Here is a 24,184-nt window from a genome sequence, read left to right as displayed (position 1 = left end):
GTTTAGTCTACACAGAGAGAAAAAGTAATATACACGCCTTGTACCAAATTGACACCAAACTGTTTATAATTTTTCGATAACAACCGTTGTCAAGGTATATACATACGTACGACAACACTATGTCGCAACGTTGTCAACATTGCAACAATTCTTTGTCGAAATCTAAATTTTATACACATTCGTTGTCTTAATGTTAACAAACGTGGTAAGCTCACTATTGACAAACAATCCGTTGCCAATAGTGAGCTTAGCACGTTTGTTAACATTAAGACAATGGATGTGTATTAAATTTAGTTTTCGACAACGAATTGTTGCAATGTTGACAACGTTGCGACATAGTGTTGTCGTACGTATGTATATACTTTAACAACGGTTGTTATTGAAACATTAAAAACTCTTTGGTGTCAATTTGGTACCAGGAGTGTATATTTCTTTTTCCCTCTGTGTATGGGCTAGTATATTGACTAATCTTTGAACTAGTCTATGGGCTTGTTTTTTGATTATATACAATTGATTATTGTCTTTACCATTCTCTTAACTATTTTACCAACTAGTCTCTTGACTAGTTTGTGGACCAGTTTGTTGTCTAGTATATTTTCTTATCTATGGACTAGTAAATGGACTATTCTATTAATTAGTCTATGGATTCGTCTTTAGAATAATCAAAGCAGCTGTAGCCTTCTTTTTATTCGCTTAAGACTAAGATTTTGTTTGACATGAGGAAGAGGACATCAGTTTCTATAATTTCAAATTCGTTATAATTTTTCTTCCGACATTTAGGATCTATCATCTAATCATTATGATAACGATCGAATCCTAAACAAATAAAAACTAATCAAATTAGTCAAGTAATAGCTACCAAATCTATTGACATTGTAACGATCTTACAATGTTGTTATTACATACCTCAGTTGAAGCAAATAAATCAAATCAAAGCAATTGATATCACAAATCGTTTATTTATTAAATAAATCATAATTTATAACTATATACGATTATTACATTAATTTATGATCGGTAATAAATTTGATTGTTTTACAAAGATTGTTAAATACTTACCAACACGAGTTGTAAAAGATTAAAATAACAGTTTCAAAAGTAAAATGCGTCATTGTTGAATGATCGCACAAGAACACGAACGTTTTCAATGACACTTTTTAATTGATTAAATTAAATGTCAATAATACGACCTATGTATGTAATTAATAATTGATATAAACCCCATTTAAAATTAGTTTCAATAACAAAAATTTAAAACATAATTAGAAACTTAAAAACTTACGTTTTAAAAAGTATGATCTATTAGCTTCTTATGGGAATCAAATTACTGACAGACTGAATCTTATTAATCATATATATAAAGAGTATTCTACCGATTCCCCTTAATAATCTTATCAAAATTGAATTTCTTTGCGAAAATAACTAATACACACATTTCTTATCAAATATTTATAAATATCTGCACAAAGGATCTATAAAACTATTAAAAGTAAGATTTTTGTAAACATTTATACCAACTATAATAAAAATGTCTTTAGTATATAAACTAAAAGTACTGACCAAGTCCCAATAGTCTATATTTATATCTTGCGCAATATGTTAAAGTTGTTCCTTCTATTAACGTCTATAGCTTGCACTTTGGGTGCTGCTGTGCCTGAGGGTCTATTGCCTCAATTGGATGGTTGTATTGTGGGAGGTGCTGCTACCACCATATCTTCTTTCCCCTGGCAAATTTCTCTTCAACGTTCTGGATCTCATTCCTGTGGTGGTTCTATCTATAACAACCAAATCATAGTGACTGCTGCTCACTGTTTGCAATCTGTTTCCACCACGGTGTTGAAAGTAAGAGCTGGTTCTTCTTTCTGGAATTCTGGCGGTGTTTTGCTGAGTGTTAATGAATTTAAGAATCATGAGGGTTATGATCCCGAGACCATGATTAATGATATTGCAGTGATACGTTTGAGTTCCTCCTTGACTATGTCTTCCACCATTAAGCCTATTGCCTTGGCTTCTTCAGCTCCTGCTAATGGTGCTGCTGCTACTGTTTCCGGCTGGGGTACTACTGCCTCTGGTTCTGCTTCTTTACCCACAGAATTACGTTATGTTGAGGTTAAAATTCTTAGTCGTACCCAATGTGCCTCTTCCACTTATGGTTATGGTTCGGATATTAAGACGAGCATGATTTGTGCTTACACTGTGGGTAAGGATTCTTGTCAAGGTGATTCGGGTGGTCCCTTAGTTTCGGGTGGTGTGTTGGTAGGTGTTGTTGAAACATTATGTGGTTTTATTACTAATTTAGGATCAGATTTTGGAAAATAGACTTTTGTAGTTCATAATCAGAAATACATCAAAACATATTGAATATTACCAGAAATGACAGGGAACGTTCATTATAAGTATATCATAATATCTGCATCGTTTTTTGAAAATCCTAATACTTACATGTATGCTTACTTAATGGTGACCTTTGACCTTTAATAACAAACTCAACGGAACGTGGAAATTGTAAAGACATTGGGCACTTTGTTAAGAACTATCTTTTCATTCGGTATTTTTGAAAATTTATTAACAATCGACCGAAAAAACTACTACTAATACGATCGGTAAGAAATTGAGCTACTGAATAGTGAAAGAGTAAAAGACCCACTGATTCCATACCATATTAATAAGTTGGTTAACACAAACAGCTCTTATTTACTGATTAAAAGTCGTGTCAAAAACAAATTCACACGATCATTATTTAGGTTTTGATAGAAATCGACATTTGTTTACAATAAAAATATAATGTTTGGGGTAAAATAGACATGGTTTTTCCTGAAATAATTACTTAGATTATGTTTTATCTCATGAAAACCCCAAAATAATCTAATCATAATTAATGTCTTACAGCGATTATAATGATTAATCAAGAAAACTAAAGAAATCCTATAGAGACCATTCTCTATAAAAAGTAATGTTAATGTCTAGATATAACAGTAGTTTGTTAGATCCCGGTGTCAACATGTTAAAGTTTATAGTTCTATTATCCGTGATTGCGTGTGCTTTGGGTGCTGCCGTGCCTGAGGGTTTGCTGCCTCAATTGGATGGCCGCATAGTGGGTGGTAATCCTGTCTCTATTAGCTCGTTTCCCTGGCAAATTTCTCTCCAACGTTCAGGTTCTCATTCCTGCGGCGGTTCCGTTTATAGCAACCAAATCGTAGTGACTGCTGCTCACTGTTTACAATCGGTTAATATCTCTGTTATGAAAGTTCGTGCTGGTTCTACTTTCTGGATTTCTGGTGGTGTTTTGCTTAATGTTGCTGCTTTCAAGAATCATGAAAGCTACAATCCCAATACCATGGTTAATGATATTGCCGTAATACGTTTGAGTTCTCCTTTGACTTTTTCTTCCACCATTAAGCCTATTCCTTTGGCTTCTGTGGCTCCAGCTAATGGTGCTGCTGCTTCTGTTTCGGGTTGGGGTACTACTGCCTCGGGGTCTCCATCTCTGCCCTCGCAATTGAGGTCAATTGATGTTAAGATTGTTAGCCGTGCTGAATGTTCCTCTTCCACTTATGGTTATGGCTCTGCCATTAGAGCCAGTATGATTTGTGCCTTTACTAAGGGTAAGGATTCCTGCCAAGGTGATTCTGGTGGTCCTATGGTTTCTGGTGGTCAATTGGTTGGTGTCGTTTCCTGGGGTTATGGCTGTGCTTTTGGTAACTATCCTGGTGTCTATGCTGATGTAGCTGCTCTGCGCTCTTGGGTTGTTAGTGCTGCTGAAACTGTTTGAAAAAGATCTCGAATAAAAACTTGAACCAATTTTAATAAAAATTTGTTATTGACTCAGTATAAATTGATTTATCTAGGGTGGTGAGTTTACTATATGAAATTGGCTTATCTTAACATTGTTGCAACAATTTTTGCGTAAAATCCCGAATAGTTAAGATTGCTAAAAAAGTGATTTCACTTCCTATGAACCTATAGATTAAAATTTCCAACATAATCTTATCAAAATTATGTTTCTTACTATAATAGTAGAATGTTTAATATCAATGAAGATTGATCATTATGAAAAAAAAAACTTAAGACGATAAAGTGTTGAGTATCAACTAAAAATATATAAAAAGAACTTATAGTTCAGAAATACACCAGTAGTTCGTTGGAGATCACTGAAAACATGTTAAAGTTTGTGATTTTATTGTCATCTGTCGCTTGCTGCTTGGGTGCGGCTGTGCCTGAGGGTATGCTGCCTCAATTGGATGGTCGCATAGTGGGGGGAGTTGCTACTTCCATCTCCTCTTTCCCCTGGCAAATCTCTCTTCAACGTTCAGGTTCTCACTCTTGCGGTGGCTCCATCTATAATAATCACATCATTGTGACCGCTGCTCACTGTTTGCAATCTGTCAGTCCAACTATTTTGAAAGTACGTGCTGGCTCTTCTTTCTGGAATTCTGGTGGTGTATTGGTTAATGTTGCTGCTTTTAAGAATCATGAAGGTTACAATCCCAGCACTAAAATCAATGACATAGCCGTCATACGTTTGAGCTCCCCGTTGACCTTGTCTTCTACCATTAAGCCCATTGCTTTAACTACAAAAGCTCCTGCTAATGGTGCTGCTGCTTCGGTGTCGGGCTGGGGTACTACTGCCTCTGGTTCTGCCTCTTTACCCACTCAATTGCGTTACATTGATGTCAAAATTGTCAGCCGTACTCAGTGTGCTTCTTCCAATTATAGTTATGGTTCCATGATCAAGTCTAGCATGATTTGTGCTTACACTGTTGGTAAGGATTCTTGTCAAGGTGATTCGGGTGGTCCCTTGGTTTCTGGTGGTCAGTTGGTTGGTGTTGTTTCCTGGGGTTATGGCTGTGCTTTCCCTAACTATCCTGGTGTTTATGCTGATGTTGCTGCTTTACACTCTTGGGTGGTCAGTGCGTCTACAACTGTTTAAATTGGTTCCTAAACTTATTTTAAAACAAATATTAAAAATCTCGTTTCTTTAAAAAATAAATTTTTGAATAAAAACTACAATATTCCAAAACCTTTTAAAAATTATCAAATCCAATTAGTATTTGCATTAGTTTAAGGAAATTATCGCCAGATCATAAGCATTTCATTCATTAGTAAAGAAAATATTGGTTTGTGACCAAGATATTTCATATACAAACCTTAAAAGACATTAATATTTTGAATACAGTGCTGCTGCCGCTGTAATCTAATCAAAATTTGTAACTGTCATTATTTTAAATCTCTTAAGTAAGCACTTACATTACTTGTGTAAAAGACATATGAATTAGAAATCTAACACTTATCAAAAGAATAGAAAATCGGGGAACTAACTGATATAAAAAGGGCTGGAGTACAAGGAAAATTTCAGTAGTTGATTAATATCGATCAATCAACATGTTGAAGTTAGTCGTTTTGTTAAGCGCTGTTGCCTGTGTTTTGGGTGCTGCTGTGCCTGAGGGTATGCTCCCCCAATTGGATGGACGCATTGTGGGCGGTGCTGCTACCACCATTTCGTCCTTCCCCTGGCAAATTTCTCTCCAACGTTCAGGTTCTCACTCTTGTGGTGGCTCCATCTACAGCTCCAAGATCATTGTTACTGCTGCCCATTGCTTGCAATCCGTATCTGCCTCTATCTTGAAAGTACGTGCTGGCTCTTCCTACTGGAATTCCGGTGGTGTTTTGGTCAGTGTTGCTGCTTTCAAGAATCATGAAGGTTACAACTCTAGGACCATGGTTAACGATATTGCCGTCATCCGTTTGAGCTCTTCCTTGACTACATCCTCCACCATTAAGACTATCGGTTTGGCTTCCTCAGCTCCCGCTAACGGTGCTGCTGCTACCGTGTCTGGTTGGGGTACTACCTCTTCGGGTGGTAGCATTCCTACTCAATTGAGATACGTTGACGTTAAGATTGTTGGCCGCACTCAATGTGCTTCTTCCACCTATGGTTATGGCTCTGAAATCAAGGCTAGCATGATTTGTGCCTACACTGTCGGCAAGGACTCTTGCCAAGGTGATTCTGGTGGCCCATTGGTCTCCGGTGGTGTCTTGGCTGGTGTTGTCTCCTGGGGCTATGGTTGCGCCGCTGTCAACTACCCTGGTGTCTATGCTGATGTTGCTGCTCTCCGTTCCTGGGTTATCAGTGCTGCTAACTCCGTTTAAATTCAAATTGAATAAAATGTTGATAGAATATTAAAATTATGTTGTAGTTGGGATTAATGAACAAAATTTTAGAAATTGAAAAAGTATACTTTCGAGAAATCAGCTAAAATCGACTGTAGAACCTTCTATGAAAAAATAATATATTATACGAAAAACATAAAATCGGCTGAAGATCCTTAAATATTGCTTCAATCGACAAAACAAAGAAAATCTGCGATCATTCATATTTTCTTTGAAAAATCTATTTTTATTTAAAAAACCTCAAATCGGCACGCTCCCATCGATAAAATAAAGAAAATTTGTGATCACTAATGTTTATAATTATTTTAAAACTATTTTCGAGTAAAATACTCTTAACTTTGAGCAGTTTTTGCATAAAAAAAACTCAAAAGTCATTGCGTGAAGAACCTTTAAAGTAAACAAATGTAGGGGGAGTTACGGCCTTGGGTGTAAAGCGTGTTTTATTATCGAATATCACTTAAAATTATTGAAAACTTTTAGTGTAATGATTAACAATTATTCCATTCATGCTTCTCGTCTAATCTAAACGAAAACTTATTGTATTTCTACTTTCAATACTTATCTCCTAAACACTTAAATTTGAAATGGAGAAAGAGTGAGAAAGTTAGTTTAATCAGCCTATACTCGACCAAATATTAATCTAATCGGAAATCTTGAAAAAAAATATAAATCTAAATCGTATAAATAGTACGAGACTAATTTCAAAACATCAGTAGTTGGTTAATACACTAATCAACATGTTGAAGTTTGTCGTTTTATTGTGCGCTATTTCCTGTGCTTTGGGCGCTGCCGTACCTGAGGGTATGGTACCCCAATTGGATGGTCGTATTGTCGGCGGTGTTGCTACCACCATCAGCAACTTCCCCTGGCAAATTTCCCTCCAACGTTCTGGTTCTCACTCCTGCGGTGGTTCCGTCTACAACTCCAAGATCATTGTTACTGCTGCCCATTGCTTGCAATCTGTCTCTACCTCTGTCTTGAAAGTGCGTGCTGGTTCTTCCTACTGGAACTCTGGTGGTGTTGTTGTCTCTGTTGCTGCTTTCAAGAACCACGAAGGTTACAACCCCAAGACCATGGTTAACGATATTGCTGTCATCCGTTTGAGCTCCTCCTTGACCATGTCCTCCACCATTAAGGCTATTGCTTTGGCTACCGCTGCTCCCGCTAACGGTGCTGCTGCTACTGTTTCTGGTTGGGGTACCACCTCTTCCGGTGGTAGCATTCCCGCTCAATTGCGTTATGTTAATCTTAAGATTGTTGGTCGTACTCAATGTGCTTCCTCCACTTACGGTTATGGCTCTCAAATCAAATCCAGCATGATCTGTGCCTACACTGTCGGCAAGGATTCATGCCAAGGTGACTCTGGTGGCCCATTGGTATCTGGTGGTCGTTTGGTTGGTGTTGTCTCCTGGGGCTATGGTTGCGCCGCTGCCAACTACCCTGGTGTCTATGCTGATGTTGCTGCTCTCCGCACCTGGGTTGTCAGTGCTGCTAACTCTGTTTAAATCTTAATTTAATAAAAATATTGAATGAAAATTGAATTTGCATACATCTTTTTATTATCTCACTTCCACAAACTTTATTTGTCAATAGGAGTGTTGTTTTTATGATTTACAGCCGATTTAAGTTTTTTCATATAAAAATCCATTTTTTATAGGAAATATGAGTGATCACAGATTTCCTTTATTTTGTCGATTGGAGCGTTATTTAAGTATCTACAGCCGTTTATATGTTTTCTATATAAAATTCCATTTTTCATGGAATATAAGAGTGATCACAGATTTTCTTTATTTCATCGATTAGAGCGTTATTTAAGGATCTACAGTTTTTCTATATAAAATTCCATTTTTCATGGAAAATATGAGTGAACACAGATTTTCTTTATTTGTCGATTGGAGCGTTATTTAAGGATCTACAGTCGTTTTTAGTTTTTTCATATAAAATTCCATTTTTCATGGAAAATATGAGTGATCCCAGATTTTCTTTATTTTGTCGATTGGGGCGTTATTTAAGTATCTACAGCCGTTTATATGTTTTCTATATAAAATTCCATTTTTCACGGAAAATATGAGTGATCACAGATTTTCTTTATTTTGTCGATTGGAGCGATATTTAAGGATCTGCAGTCGTTTTTAGTTTTTTCATATAAAATTCCATTTTTCATGGAAAATATGAGTGATCACAGATTTTCTTTATTTTGTCGATTGGAGCGTTATTTAAGGATCTACAGCCGTTTTTAGTTTTTCTATATAAAATACAATTTTTCATGGAATATATGAGTGATCACAGATTTTCTTTATTTTGTCGATTGGAGCGTTATTTAAGGATCTACAGCCGTTTTTAGTTTTTCTATACAAAAGTCCATTTTTCATGGAAAATATGAGTGATCACAGATTTTCTTTATTTTGCCGATTGGAGCGTTATTTAAGGATCTACAGCCGTTTTTAGTTTTTTTATATAAAAGTCCATTTTTCATGGAAAATATTTAAGGATCTACAGCCGTTTTTAGTTTTTCTATGTAAAAGTCCATTTTTCATGGAATATATGAGTGATCACAGATTTTCTTTATTTCATCGATTGGAGTGTTATTAAGGATCTACAGCCGTTTTTAGTTTTCCTATATAAAAATCCATTTTTCATGGAAAATATGAGTGATCACAGATTTTCTTTATTTTGTCGATTGGGGCGTTATTTAAGGATCTACAGCCGATTTTAGTTTTTTTATATAAAATTCCATTTTTCATGAAAATATGAGTGATCACAGATTTTCTTTATTTTATCGATTGGAGCGTTATTTAAGGAACTACAGCCATTTTTAGTTGTTTCATATAAAATTCCATTTTTCATGGAAAATATGAGTGATCACAGATTTTCTTTATTTTGTCGATTGGTGCGTTATTTAAGTATCTACAGCCGTTTATATGTTTTCTATATAAAATTCCATTTTTCACGGAAAATATGAGTGATCACAGATTTTCTTTATTTTGCCGATTGGAGCGTTATTTAAGGATCTACAGCCATTTTTAGTTTTTCTATATAAAAGTCCATTTTTCATTGAATATATGAGTGATGACAGATTTTCTTTATTTTGTCGATTAGAGCGTTATTTAAGGATCTACAGCCGTTTTTAGTTTTTCTATATAAAATACAATTTTTCATGGAAAATATGAGTGATCACAGATTTTCTTTATTTTGTCGATTTGAGCGTTATTTAAGGATCTACAGCCGTTTTTAGTTTTTTCATGTAAAATTCCATTTTTCATGGAAAATATGAGTGATCACAGATTTTCTTTATTTTGTCGATTGGAGCGTTATTTAAGGATCTACAGCCGTTTTTAGTTTTTCTATATAAAAGTCCATTTTTCATGGAAAATATAAGTGATCACAGATTTTCTTTATTTTGTCGATTGGAGCGTTATTTAAGGATCTACTGCCGATTTTAGTTTTTTCATATAAAAATCCATTTTTCATGGAAAATATGAGTAATCACAGATTTTCTTTATTTTGTCGATTGGAGCGTTATTTAAGGATCTACAGCCGATTTTAGTTTTTTCATACAAAAATCCATTTTTCACGGAAAATATGAGTGATCACAGATTTTCTTTATTTTGTCGATTGGAGCGTTATTTAAGGATCTACAGCCGATTTAGTTTTTTCATATAAAAATCCATTTTTCATGGAAAATATGAGTGATCACAGATTTTCTTTATTTTGTCGATTGGAGCGTTATTTAAGGATCTACAGCCGTTTTAGTTTTTTCATATAAAATTCCATTTTTCATGGAAAATATGAGTGATCACAGATTTTCTTTATTTTGTCGATTGGAGCGTTATTTAAGGATCTACAGCCGTTTTTAGTTTTTTCATATAAAATTCCATTTTTCATGGAAAATATGAGTGATCACAGATTTTCTTTATTTTGTCGATTGGAGCGTTATTTAAGGATCTACAGTCGTTTTTAGTTTTTTCATATAAAATTCCATTTTTCATGGAAAATATGAGTGATCACAGATTTTCTTTATTTTGTCGATTGGAGCGTTATTTAAGGATCTACAGTCGTTTTTAGTTTTTTCATATAAAATTCCATTTTTCATGGAAAATATGAGTGATCACAGATTTTCTTTATTTTGTCGATTGGAGCGTTATTTAAGGATCTACAGCCGATTTAGTTTTTTCATATAAAAATCCATTTTTCATGGAAAATATGAGTGATCACAGATTTTCTTTATTTTGTCGATTGGAGCGTTATTTAAGGATCTACAGTCGTTTTTAGTTTTTTCATATAAAATTCCATTTTTCATGGAAAATATGAGTGATCACACATTTTCTTTATTTTGTCGATTGGAGCGTTATTTAAGGATCTACAGCCGTTTTTAGTTTTTTCATATAAAATTCCATTTTTCATGGAAAATATGAGTGATCACAGATTTTCTTTATTTTGTCGATTGGAGCGTTATTTAAGGATCTACTGCCGATTTTAGTTTTTTCATATAAAAATCCATTTTTAATGGAAAATATGAGTGATCACAGATTTTCTTTATTTTGTCGATTAGAGCTTTATTTAGTTTTTAGTTTTTCTATATAAAAATCCATTTTTCACGGAAAATATGAGTGATCACAGATTTTCTTTATTTAGTCGATTGGAGCGTTATTTAAGGAAGTGCAGCCGTTTTTAGTTTTTCTATATAAAAATCCATTTTTCATGGAATATATGAGTGAACACAGATTTTCTTTATTTTGTCGATTGGAGCGTTATTTAAGGATCTACAGCCGTTTTTAGTTTTTCTATATAAAAATCCATTTTTCATGGAATATATGAGTGATCACAGATTTTCTTTATTTTGTCGATTGGAGCGTTATTTAAGGATCTACAGCCGATTTTAGTTTTTCTATATAAAAATCCATTTTTCATGGAAAATATGAGTGATCACAGATTTTCTTTATTTTGTCGATTGGAGCGTCATTTAAGGATCTACAGCCGATTTTAGTTTTTCTATATAAAAATCCATTTTTTATGGAATATATGAGTGATCACAGATTTTCTTTATTTTGTCGATTAGAGCGTTATTTAGTTTTTCTATATAAAAATCCATTTTTCATGGAAAATATGAGTGATCACAGATTTTCTTTATTTTGTCGATTGGAGCGTTATTTAAGGATCTACAGCCGATTTTAGTTTTTTCATATAAAAATCCATTTTTCATGGAATATATGAGTGATCACAGATTTTCTTTATTTTGTCGATTGGAGCGTTATTTAAGGAAGTGCAGCCGATTTCAGTTTTTCTATATAAAAATCCATTTTTCATGGAAAATATGAGTGATCACAGATTTTCTTTATTTTGTCGATTGGAGCGTTATTTAAGGATCTACAGCCGATTTTAGTTTTTCTATATAAAAATCCATTTTTCATGGAAAATATGAGTGATCACAGATTTTCTTTATTTTGTCGATTGGAGCGTTATTTAAGGATCTACAGCCGATTTTAGTTTTTTCATATAAAAATCCATTTTTCATGGAATATATGAGTGATCACAGATTTTCTTTATTTTGTCGATTGGAGCGTTATTTAAGGAAGTGCAGCCGTTTTTAGTTTTTCTATATAAAAATCCATTTTTCATGGAATATATGAGTGAACACAGATTTTCTTTATTTTGTCGATTGGAGCGTCATTTAAGGATCTACAGCCGATTTTAGTTTTTCTATATAAAAATCCATTTTTTATGGAATATATGAGTGATCACAGATTTTCTTTATTTTGTCGATTAGAGCGTTATTTAGTTTTTCTATATAAAAATCCATTTTTCATGGAAAATATGAGTGATCACAGATTTTCTTTATTTTGTCGATTGGAGCGTTATTTAAGGATCTACAGCCGATTTTAGTTTTTTCATATAAAAATCCATTTTTCATGGAATATATGAGTGATCACAGATTTTCTTTATTTTGTCGATTGGAGCGTTATTTAAGGAAGTGCAGCCGATTTCAGTTTTTCTATATAAAAATCCATTTTTCATGGAAAATATGAGTGATCACAGATTTTCTTTATTTTGTCGATTGGAGCGTTATTTAAGGATCTACAGCCGATTTTAGTTTTTCTATACAAAAATCCATTTTTCATGGAAAATATGAGTGATCACAGATTTTCTTTATTTTGTCGATTGGAGCGTTATTTAAGGATCTACAGCCGATTTTAGTTTTTTCATATAAAAATCCATTTTTCATGGAATATATGAGTGATCACAGATTTTCTTTATTTTGTCGATTGGAGCGTTATTTAAGGATCTACAGCCGATTTTAGTTTTTCTATATAAAAATCCATTTTTCATGGAAAATATGAGTGATCACAGATTTTCTTTATTTTGTCGATTGGAGCGTCATTTAAGGATCTACAGCCGATTTTAGTTTTTCTATATAAAAATCCATTTTTTATGGAATATATGAGTGATCACAGATTTTCTTTATTTTGTCGATTAGAGCGTTATTTAGTTTTTCTATATAAAAATCCATTTTTCATGGAAAATATGAGTGATCACAGATTTTCTTTATTTTGTCGATTGGAGCGTTATTTAAGGATCTACAGCCGATTTTAATTTTTCTATATAAAAATCCATTTTTCATGGAAAATATGAGTGATCACAGATTTTCTTTATTTTGTCGATTGGAGCGTTATTTAAGGAAGTGCAGCCGATTTCAGTTTTTCTATATAAAGATCCATTTTTCATGGAAAATATGAGTGATCACAGATTTTCTTTATTTTGTCGATTGGAGCGTTATTTAAGGATCTACAGCCGTTTTTAGTTTTTCTATATAAAAGTCCATTTTTCATGGAATATATGAGTGATCACAGATTTTCTTTATTTTGTCGATTAGAGCGTTATTTAGTTTTTCTATATAAAAATCCATTTTTCATGGAATATATGAGTGATCACAGATTTTCTTTATTTTGTCGATTAGAGCGTTATTTAAGGATCTACAGCCGTTTTTAATTTTTCTATATAAAAGTCCATTTTTCATGGAATATATGAGTGATCACAGATTTTCTTAATTTTGTCGATTGAATGTTATTTAAGGATCTACAACCGTTTTTAGTTTTTTCATATAAAATTCCATTTTTCATGGAAAATATGAGTGATCACAGATTTTCTTTATTTTGTCGATTGGAGCGTTATTTAAGGATCTGCAGCCGTTTTTAGTTTTTTTATATAAAAGTCCATTTTTCATGGAATATATGAGTGATCACAGATTTTCTTTATTTTGTCGATTGGAGCGTTATTTAAGGATCTACAGCCGATTTTAGTTTTTCTATATAAAAATCCATTTTTCATGGAATATATGAGTGATCACAGATTTTATTTATTTTGTCGATTAGAGCGTTATTTAAGGATCTACAGCCGTTTTTAGTTTTTCTATATAAAAGTCCATTTTTCATGGAATATATGAGTGATCACAGATTTTCTTTATTTTGTAGATTAGAGCGTTATTTAAGGATCTACAGCCGATTTTAATTTTTCTATATAAAAGTCCATTTTTCATGGAATATATGAGTGATCACAGATTTTCTTTATTTTGTCGATTGGAGCGTTATTTAAGGATCTACAGCCGATTTTAGTTTTTCTAGTATAAAAATCCATTTTTTCTTTATAAAAATCCATTTTTCATGGAAAATATGAGTGATCACAGATTTTCTTTATTTTGTCGATTGGAGCGTTATTTAAGGAAGTGCAGCCGATTTCAGTTTTTCTATATAAAGATCCATTTTTCATGGAAAATATGAGTGATCACAGATTTTCTTTATTTTGTCGATTGGAGCGTTATTTAAGGATCTACAGCCGTTTTTAGTTTTTCTATATAAAAGTCCATTTTTCATGGAATATATGAGTGATCACAGATTTTCTTTATTTTGTCGATTAGAGCGTTATTTAGTTTTTCTATATAAAAATCCATTTTTCATGGAAAATATGAGTGATCACAGATTTTCTTTATTTTGTCGATTGGAGCGTTATTTAAGGATCTACAGCCGATTTTAGTTTTTTCATATAAAAATCCATTTTTCATGGAATATATGAGTGATCACAGATTTTCTTTATTTTGTCGATTGGAGCGTTATTTAAGGAAGTGCAGCCGATTTCAGTTTTTCTATATAAAAATCCATTTTTCATGGAAAATATGAGTGATCACAGATTTTCTTTATTTTGTCGATTGGAGCGTTATTTAAGGATCTACAGCCGATTTTAGTTTTTCTATATAAAAATCCATTTTTCATGGAAAATATGAGTGATCACAGATTTTCTTTATTTTGTCGATTGGAGCGTTATTTAAGGATCTACAGCCGATTTTAGTTTTTTCATATAAAAATCCATTTTTCATGGAATATATGAGTGATCACAGATTTTCTTTATTTTGTCGATTGGAGCGTTATTTAAGGAAGTGCAGCCGTTTTTAGTTTTTCTATATAAAAATCCATTTTTCATGGAATATATGAGTGAACACAGATTTTCTTTATTTTGTCGATTGGAGCGTCATTTAAGGATCTACAGCCGATTTTAGTTTTTCTATATAAAAATCCATTTTTTATGGAATATATGAGTGATCACAGATTTTCTTTATTTTGTCGATTAGAGCGTTATTTAGTTTTTCTATATAAAAATCCATTTTTCATGGAAAATATGAGTGATCACAGATTTTCTTTATTTTGTCGATTGGAGCGTTATTTAAGGATCTACAGCCGATTTTAGTTTTTTCATATAAAAATCCATTTTTCATGGAATATATGAGTGATCACAGATTTTCTTTATTTTGTCGATTGGAGCGTTATTTAAGGAAGTGCAGCCGATTTCAGTTTTTCTATATAAAAATCCATTTTTCATGGAAAATATGAGTGATCACAGATTTTCTTTATTTTGTCGATTGGAGCGTTATTTAAGGATCTACAGCCGATTTTAGTTTTTCTATACAAAAATCCATTTTTCATGGAAAATATGAGTGATCACAGATTTTCTTTATTTTGTCGATTGGAGCGTTATTTAAGGATCTACAGCCGATTTTAGTTTTTTCATATAAAAATCCATTTTTCATGGAATATATGAGTGATCACAGATTTTCTTTATTTTGTCGATTGGAGCGTTATTTAAGGATCTACAGCCGATTTTAGTTTTTCTATATAAAAATCCATTTTTCATGGAAAATATGAGTGATCACAGATTTTCTTTATTTTGTCGATTGGAGCGTCATTTAAGGATCTACAGCCGATTTTAGTTTTTCTATATAAAAATCCATTTTTTATGGAATATATGAGTGATCACAGATTTTCTTTATTTTGTCGATTAGAGCGTTATTTAGTTTTTCTATATAAAAATCCATTTTTCATGGAAAATATGAGTGATCACAGATTTTCTTTATTTTGTCGATTGGAGCGTTATTTAAGGATCTACAGCCGATTTTAATTTTTCTATATAAAAATCCATTTTTCATGGAAAATATGAGTGATCACAGATTTTCTTTATTTTGTCGATTGGAGCGTTATTTAAGGAAGTGCAGCCGATTTCAGTTTTTCTATATAAAGATCCATTTTTCATGGAAAATATGAGTGATCACAGATTTTCTTTATTTTGTCGATTGGAGCGTTATTTAAGGATCTACAGCCGTTTTTAGTTTTTCTATATAAAAGTCCATTTTTCATGGAATATATGAGTGATCACAGATTTTCTTTATTTTGTCGATTAGAGCGTTATTTAGTTTTTCTATATAAAAATCCATTTTTCATGGAATATATGAGTGATCACAGATTTTCTTTATTTTGTCGATTAGAGCGTTATTTAAGGATCTACAGCCGTTTTTAATTTTTCTATATAAAAGTCCATTTTTCATGGAATATATGAGTGATCACAGATTTTCTTAATTTTGTCGATTGAATGTTATTTAAGGATCTACAACCGTTTTTAGTTTTTTTATATAAAATTCCATTTTTCATGGAAAATATGAGTGATCACAGATTTTCTTTATTTTGTCGATTGGAGCGTTATTTAAGGATCTGCAGCCGTTTTTAGTTTTTTTATATAAAAGTCCATTTTTCATGGAATATATGAGTGATCACAGATTTTCTTTATTTTGTCGATTGGAGCGTTATTTAAGGATCTACAGCCGATTTTAGTTTTTCTATATAAAAATCCATTTTTCATGGAATATATGAGTGATCACAGATTTTATTTATTTTGTCGATTAGAGCGTTATTTAAGGATCTACAGCCGTTTTTAGTTTTTCTATATAAAAGTCCATTTTTCATGGAATATATGAGTGATCACAGATTTTCTTTATTTTGTAGATTAGAGCGTTATTTAAGGATCTACAGCCGATTTTAATTTTTCTATATAAAAGTCCATTTTTCATGGAATATATGAGTGATCACAGATTTTCTTTATTTTGTCGATTGGAGCGTTATTTAAGGATCTACAGCCGATTTTAGTTTTTCTAGTATAAAAATCCATTTTTTCTTTATAAAAATCCATTTTTCATGGAAAATATGAGTGATCACAGATTTTCTTTATTTTGTCGATTGGAGCGTTATCTAAGGAACTGCAGCCGTTTTTAGTTTTTCTATATAAAAATCCATTTTGCATGGAAAATATGAGTGATCACAGATTTTCTTTATTTTGTCGATTGGAGTTTAAGTTTAAGTTTTTCTATATAAAAGTCCATTTTTCATGGAATATATGAGTGATCACAGAGTTTCTTTATTTTGTCGATTGGAGCGTTATTTAAGGATCTACAGCCGTTTTTAGTTTTTCTATATAAAAGTCCATTTTTCATGGAATATATGAGTGATCACAGATTTTCTTTATTTTGTCGATTGGAGTGTTATTTAAGGATCTACAGCCGTTTTTAGTTTTTTCATATAAAATTCCATTTTTCATGGAAAATATGAGTGATCACAGATTCTCTTTATTTTGTCGATTGGAGCGTTATTTAAGGATCTACAGCCGTTTTTAGTTTTTCTATATAAAAGTCCATTTTTCATGGAATATATGAGTGATCACAGATTTTCTTTATTTTGTCGATTGGAGCGTTATTTAAGGATCTAAAGCCGTTTTTAGTTTTTCTATATAAAAATCCATTTTTCATGGAAAATATGAGTGATCACAGATTTTCTTTATTTTGTCGATTGGAGCGTTATTTAAGGATCTACAGCCGATTTTAGGTTTTTCATAGAAAATATGAATATAGCCAGACTATATTTCGTTTCTTTAATGAATATGTTTCTTAAGTGTATCAATATATCAATCAACTATATTTAAGTTATTAATTTCTTGAGTGTTTCAGTAGATTACAAGCGTGCAACACAATGGAACAGTTGTAATCTAATGAAAAATTGCAAGTAACGTGCAATGTAAATCCCATAAGTCCACACTTACATATCACAATCAGTAATAGCAGACAATTTGAAGATTTGTTCTTATCAAATAAAACTGGGATTTAGGAATCTAAATAGTTTTAAGTTAAAAATTCATATAAAAAGGGTTCATTTCCAAAGAAAATTTCAGTAGTTGGTTAATATCGATCAATCAACATGTTAAAGTTAGTTGTATTGTTGTGTGCTGTTGCCTGTGCTTTGGGTGCTGCCGTGCCTGAGGGTATGTTGCCTCAATTGGATGGTCGCATTGTTGGCGGTGCTGCTACCACCATCTCGTCCTTCCCCTGGCAAATTTCCCTCCAACGTTCAGGTTCTCACTCTTGCGGTGGCTCCATCTACAGCTCCAAGATCATTGTTACTGCTGCCCATTGCTTGCAATCCGTGTCTGCCTCTGTCTTGAAAGTACGTGCTGGCTCTTCCTACTGGAATTCCGGTGGTGTTTTGGTCAGTGTTGCTGCTTTCAAGAGTCATGAAGGTTACAACTCTAGGACCATGGTTAACGATATTGCTGTCATCCGTTTGAGCTCTTCCTTGACTACATCCTCCACCATTAAGACTATAGGTTTGGCTTCCTCAGCTCCCGCTAACGGTGCTGCTGCTACCGTGTCTGGTTGGGGTACTACCTCTTCGGGTGGTAGCATTCCTACTCAATTGAGATACGTTGACGTTAAGATTGTTGGCCGCACTCAATGCGCTTCTTCTGCCTATGGTTATGGCTCTGAAATCAAGGCTAGCATGATCTGTGCCTACACTGTCGGCAAGGACTCTTGCCAAGGTGACTCTGGTGGCCCATTGGTCTCCGGTGGTGTCTTGGCTGGTGTTGTCTCCTGGGGCTATGGTTGCGCCGCTGTCAACTACCCTGGTGTCTATGCTGATGTTGCTGCTCTCCGTTCCTGGGTTATCAGTGCTGCTAACTCTGTTTAAATTCAAATTGAATAAACTGTTGATTAAATATTAAAATTGTGTTGTGGTTGTGATTAATTATAAAATTAGAAACAAAGGATCTATGAGCATACTTAATTTCTATAAAAAATCGATCTGAAGATCCTTAAATAACGCTCCAATGGACAAAATACACAAAATCTGTGATCACTCATATTTTCTATGAAAAACCTAAAGAACTCAGTTTTTTGAGCATTTTTTTCATAAAAATTTAAGAAACTGGAAAGTCATTGCGTAAAGTGTCTCTAAAATAAACAATTGTAGGGGGAGTTAGGGCCCTGAGTGTAAAGTGTGTTTTATTTTTGGATCTCACTTATAATTATCGTAAACTTTTCAAGTGTCTATTAACAATTATACCAGTCATGTCTCTGGTCTAATCTTAATGAAAACTTACTGTATTTCTATTTTCAATAATTATCTCCTAAACACTTCAATTAGAAATGGCGAAAATGTGAGAAAGTTAGTCTAATCAGCCTATACTTGACTAAATATTAATCTAATCGGATATCTTTAATGAAATGTTCGAAATCTAAATCGTATAAATAGTACGAGACTAATTTCAAAACATCAGTAGTTGGTTAATACACTAATCAACATGTTGAAGTTTGTCGTTTTATTGTGCGCTATTTCCTGTGCTTTGGGCGCTGCCGTACCTGAGGGTATGGTACCCCAATTGGATGGTCGTATTGTCGGCGGTGTTGCTACCACCATCAGCAACTTCCCCTGGCAAATTTCCCTCCAACGTTCTGGTTCTCACTCCTGCGGTGGTTCCGTCTACAACTCCAAGATCATTGTTACTGCTGCCCATTGCTTGCAATCCGTCTCTACCTCTGTCTTGAAGGTACGTGCTGGTTCTTCCTACTGGAACTCTGGTGGTGTTGTTGTCTCTGTTGCTGCTTTCAAGAACCACGAAGGTTACAACCCCAAGACCATGGTTAACGATATTGCTGTCATCCGTTTGAGCTCTTCCTTGACCATGTCCTCCACCATTAAGGCTATTGCTTTGACTACCGCTGCTCCCGCTAACGGTGCTGCTGCTACTGTTTCTGGTTGGGGTACCACCTCTTCCGGTGGTAGCATTCCCGCTCAATTGCGCTATGTTGATCTTAAGATTGTTGGCCGTACTCAATGCGCTTCCTCCACTTACGGCTATGGCTCTCAAATCAAGGCTAGCATGATCTGCGCTTACACTGTCGGTAAGGACTCTTGCCAAGGTGATTCTGGCGGCCCATTGGTATCTGGTGGCCGTTTGGTTGGTGTTGTCTCTTGGGGCTACGGTTGCGCCTACGCTAACTACCCTGGTGTCTATGCTGATGTTGCTGCTCTCCGCACCTGGGTTGTCAGTGCTGCCAGCTCTGTTTAAAGTTTTTAATAAATAAAATACATACTAATTTCATTAAACGATTAAAAAAAGTGTTTTTCTTTCAAAAATTAATCTGTAGTTAAAAATTAAACATATGTATCTAAGTTTATATTAAACGAAGATCGAATATGAAATTTTCCATCCGTAATACTGAATCAGTGAGTTTTACAAAATTTCTTTATTCTTCTGTTTAAAAGATAATTTAATTTCTTTTAATTTAGTAATTATTTAAATTCCTTGAATTATAATTTTTATCATAAAATTTCATTTAATTTGTAAGAGGTTATACTTTAAACTCTATCTTCTTTAATAATTATTATCTTTTGCAATTATTGTGCCTTCATTTGTTTAAAAAAAAAATAATTAAAAGATATAAGATTATCAATAATTTCTTATTAATACGCATTGTAACAATGTTTACGTTAAACAAAATGAAAACCATTAAACATTTTGAGAATTTGTTACACCCTTCACTAGGTCCTGGAAAATGAATCATAACTTTTAAGACTGGTCTATAGTCAAGACTGTATATAAACAGGTCTATAATCAAGATTATTTGCTGGTCTATAGTCTAGACATAGACTGGTTATAGTACCTACTACAGACCGGTATATTGTCCACACAGACAGTCTGGTCTATAGTCCACACTGTCTATAGATTGATCTATAGTCTGCACTATATAGTCCACACTATAGACTGGTCTATAGATCACACTATAGATTGATCCTTAGTTCATACTATAGACTTGTCTGTAGTCCAGACTATAGATTGGTATTTAGTCCAGACTATAGACTGATCTATAGTCCACACTATAGACTGGTCTATTGTCAAGACTATCGATTGGTCTATAGTCAAGACTTCATGAAAAAAGAGTTTTTGTTTTGCTTATAAAATGACAAAAGAATTGCATCGTGCAAAAGATATAAAGATATCGGTTATCCATAATCTTATCAAGTTTGCTGAAATTTTGTAAAGAAAGTCGTTTCTTGTAACAAATATTTTTTCATTATAAAAGTTCTTCTTTAAACTCAAGAACTCAGTCATTCTTCAATACTCTTTCTTTAACAATGTTTAAATTTATTATCCTACTATCTGGCATAACGGGTGCATTGTCTGCCACTCTACCCAAGGGCCTACAGTCTCAATTAGATGGCCGTATAGTGGGTGGTATACCCACCACCATCTCTAGCGTTCCCTGGCAAATATCTCTCCAGCGTAGTGGTTCTCATTCTTGTGGTGGTGCTGTTCTTAATCCCAATATAATTATTACAGCAGCCCACTGCTTGCGGTACGCTTCTGCAACCAACTTAAAAGTACGTGCTGGTTCTACCTATTGGAATATGGGTGGTGATGTGTTAGCTGTTGATGATTTCCAAATTCATGAGGATTATAATAGCGCAACTTTAATTAATGATATAGGTGTAGTCAAATTGGCTTCTTCTTTAACCATATCGAGCACCATTAAACCTATTGCTTTAGCCACTCAAGCAGCTGTTGATGGCGCTGCTGCGGCCGTTTCTGGTTGGGGTACTACTTATTACGGTTCTCCTTCACTTCCCTATGAATTGAGATCTGTTGATGTGGAGATTGTTAGCAGATACTCTTGTGCTTCGACGGCCTATAATTATGGCTCTTATATCCAAGCTAGCATGATTTGCGCCTATACTGTGGGTAAGGATTCTTGCCAAGGTGATTCTGGTGGTCCATTGGTGTCGGGTGGTGTTTTGGTTGGTGTTGTTTCTTGGGGCAATGGTTGTGCTTTTACTGATTATCCAGGAGTATACGCTGATGTTTTTGAGCTGAGTTCATGGGTGGTTAATACAGCGGCGTCTATTTGAAAAATTTTGTTAAATAAAGATGAAATTTAAAAAAAAATAAAGTTGTTTGGTGTTTTGTTAAGAATATTTTTGGGAAATATCTGTTATAATGAGAGAGTTGTTATGGTTCAAAACAGTGTCAAATACTAAAAACTCGATTAACGGCTGTCGGTCTCAATGAAAAGTTTTCATTCTAATCTTCCCATGTAGCTTTGAGGTACAGTTTTAAGCAGTGTAATAGTTTAATATCTAAGACCACTTTTGACCTTGGAAATTATATTTAGATTCGACAGTAGCAAGTTTTTTTCTCAATACTATTGTATTTCAGTCTTAAAGAGAATTTTGTAGAAGTGACAGTTTCCCAAAATCCAACCAATGGCAGTGTTTTATATTGAACACTGCCAGTTTCTGATTCTGTTGGAATGTTAAAAAGTAAAAGAAATCAAGTATTAAAAAGTTCTTAATCATATTTTTATTTAACTCGATATATTAGATAGTTGAAGCTGTGTTTACAACCCAGCTGCGGAGTACTGCAACATCCGCATAGACACCTGGATAGTTAGCGAAAGCGCAGCCATAGCCCCAAGAGACGACACCAACTAAAAGACCACCAGAGACCAATGGGCCACCAGAGTCACCTTGACAAGCATCTTTGCCGACTGTGTAGGCGCAGATCATAGTGGGTTGGATATCCGAGCCATAACCGTAAGTGGAGGAAGCACAAGCAGAGGTGCTGAGCATTTCAACATCGACATATCTCAATTCAGCTGGAAGGCCATAACCGCCAGAACGGGTGGTACCCCAACCGGAAACTACAGCAGCAGCACCAGTAGGAGGAGCCACAGTAGCCAAGCTTATGGGTTTTATAGTAGAGGACATAGTCAAGGAGGAGTCCAAACGAATGACAGCAATATCGTTGATCATAGTGCGTGAACTGTAACCTTCGTGATTCTTGAAAGCAGCAACCTTAATCAAAACACCACCATGGCTCCAGAAGGTGGAACCAGCGCGAACTTTCAATACGGAGGCTGAGACTGATTGCAAGCAGTGAGCAGCAGTTACTATAATGTTAGAGCTGTAGATGGAACCACCACAAGCATGAGAACCAGAACGTTGAAGGGAGATTTGCCAGGGAAAGTTGTTGATGGTGGTAACTTCACCGCCCACAATGCGACCATCCAATTGTGGCAGCATACCCTCGGGAAGGGTAGCACCCAAAACGCAAACAACGGCTGACAATAAAATCACAAACTTCAACATTCTTAAAAGAAAATTAGGAAACTATACTAATATCCCGAGCTTACTCAGATTATATAGAAAAGAAATCCACTTTCTTTCTAGCTCCTACGATAAGATTATTAAAAATTTTAATTAAAATAATAAAAGTTTAGCATAATAAAAAAAAGTGATCTCATGTCAATATAGGTTAATCTAATGCTTTATTTTAGATCGATTAGAACTGGAGTGTATTAAAAACAAAACATTTAATGCGATTTCTAAGGTGACGTCACTTACTGGAGGAATTTTATTAAAACAGGAAATATATCTTCAATTTTGAAATGGTTAAAATGATGTTTTAGATATGAATTCTTTACACTTGTTGAAAACACGCTTCTGAAGTTCTAACCACTAGAGATATAAAAAGTTTAATATAAAGTATAATATTTAAGAATCATACTTTTGGAATTTACATAAATAAGACCGCAATTTTCAAAAGACTTTCATTTAAAATGTTAAAGTTTGTAATTCTATTGTGCGCTGTTGCTTGCGCTTTAGGTGCCGCCGTACCTGAGGGTATGGTGCCTCAATTGGTGGCTCCATTTACAGTGCTAATATTATAGTAACTGCTGCTCATTGCTTGCAATCTGTTCCTGCTAATGCCTTAAAGGTACGTGCTGGTTCCACCGACTGGAATAGTGGTGGTATTTTGATTAGTGTAACCAAGTTCAAGAATCATCAAGGCTACAATGCTCGCACCTTTGTTAACGATATTGCTGTCATCAAATTGGCCTCTTCATTGACCTTCAGCTCTAATATTAAGGCCATCAGTTTAGCTTCTACTGCTCCTGCTAATGGCGCTGCTGCTGTAGTTTCTGGTTGGGGTACTACTGTATCTGGTTCTTCTTCTCTTCCCTCCCAATTAAGAGCCGTTGATGTTACAATTGTTAGCACCACTTCTTGCGCTTCTTCCACTTATGGTTCTGAAGGAAATATTGTTCAGATTTTGAGCAAGTTTTTTAAAGAAACAATGTTCACATTCTGAACAATTTTCTTAACGAAGTCTTGTTCACATTCTGAAAAGTTTTCTTAACTAAAACTTGTTCACATTCTGAACAGTTTTCTTAACGATAACTTTTTCACAATTGGAACAATATTCTTAACAAAAACTTGTTCATAATCTGAACGATATTCTTAACTTAAACTTTATTAGATTCTGAACAATTTTCTAACTAAAACTTGTTTATATTCAGAACAATTTTCAT

The 24,184-nt window shown here is 33.9% G+C and overlaps 7 protein-coding genes and 1 pseudogene across 7 annotated transcripts; 7 read left to right on the top strand and 1 right to left on the bottom strand.

Moving 5' to 3' along the window:
• The first annotated feature begins 950 nt into the window (after positions 1-950).
• LOC119603536 (trypsin alpha-4-like) lies at positions 951-4,158 on the top strand. Its single transcript, XM_037955578.1, has one exon. It carries the CDS (start codon positions 2,954-2,956, stop codon positions 3,770-3,772), a length of 819 nt encoding a protein of 272 aa, XP_037811506.1. The 5' UTR covers positions 951-2,953; the 3' UTR covers positions 3,773-4,158.
• Positions 1,576-2,350, top strand: LOC119603539 (trypsin alpha-4-like). The gene has a single exon (XM_037955581.1). It carries the CDS (start codon positions 1,597-1,599, stop codon positions 2,317-2,319), a length of 723 nt encoding a protein of 240 aa, XP_037811509.1. The 5' UTR covers positions 1,576-1,596; the 3' UTR covers positions 2,320-2,350.
• LOC119603534 (transmembrane protease serine 9-like) lies at positions 4,119-19,934 on the top strand. Its single transcript, XM_037955575.1, has 5 exons — positions 4,119-4,927; positions 5,392-6,144; positions 6,888-7,673; positions 17,745-18,476; positions 19,096-19,934. The coding sequence occupies exons 1-5, from the start codon at positions 4,160-4,162 to the stop codon at positions 19,882-19,884; spliced, it is 3,828 nt and encodes a 1,275-aa protein (XP_037811503.1). The 5' UTR covers positions 4,119-4,159; the 3' UTR covers positions 19,885-19,934.
• On the top strand, positions 5,341-6,462 carry LOC119603538 (trypsin alpha-3). Its single transcript, XM_037955580.1, has one exon. The coding sequence runs from the start codon at positions 5,383-5,385 to the stop codon at positions 6,148-6,150; it is 768 nt and encodes a 255-aa protein (XP_037811508.1). The 5' UTR covers positions 5,341-5,382; the 3' UTR covers positions 6,151-6,462.
• Positions 17,705-18,539, top strand: LOC119603537 (trypsin alpha-3-like). Its single transcript, XM_037955579.1, has one exon. The coding sequence runs from the start codon at positions 17,736-17,738 to the stop codon at positions 18,501-18,503; it is 768 nt and encodes a 255-aa protein (XP_037811507.1). The 5' UTR covers positions 17,705-17,735; the 3' UTR covers positions 18,504-18,539.
• A 1,009-nt stretch (positions 19,935-20,943) lies between the features above and the next one.
• On the top strand, positions 20,944-21,722 carry LOC119603512 (trypsin alpha-4-like). The gene has a single exon (XM_037955554.1). The coding sequence runs from the start codon at positions 20,952-20,954 to the stop codon at positions 21,720-21,722; it is 771 nt and encodes a 256-aa protein (XP_037811482.1). The 5' UTR covers positions 20,944-20,951.
• Positions 21,723-22,148: 426 nt separating this feature from the next.
• LOC119603542 (trypsin alpha-4-like) lies at positions 22,149-22,970 on the bottom strand. The gene has a single exon (XM_037955584.1). The coding sequence runs from the start codon at positions 22,959-22,961 to the stop codon at positions 22,191-22,193; it is 771 nt and encodes a 256-aa protein (XP_037811512.1). The 5' UTR covers positions 22,962-22,970; the 3' UTR covers positions 22,149-22,190.
• Positions 22,971-23,419: 449 nt separating this feature from the next.
• On the top strand, positions 23,420-24,082 carry LOC119603533 (annotated as a pseudogene).
• Positions 24,083-24,184: the final 102 nt, after the last annotated feature.

Source organism: Lucilia sericata, unplaced genomic scaffold (assembly GCF_015586225.1).
Source record: "Lucilia sericata isolate MDLA Ls3-8-SP2 unplaced genomic scaffold, ASM1558622v1 Contig000310F_arrow, whole genome shotgun sequence".
Taxonomy (NCBI): Eukaryota; Metazoa; Arthropoda; class Insecta; order Diptera; family Calliphoridae; genus Lucilia; species Lucilia sericata.
This window is presented reverse-complemented; position numbering and strand designations above follow the sequence as displayed.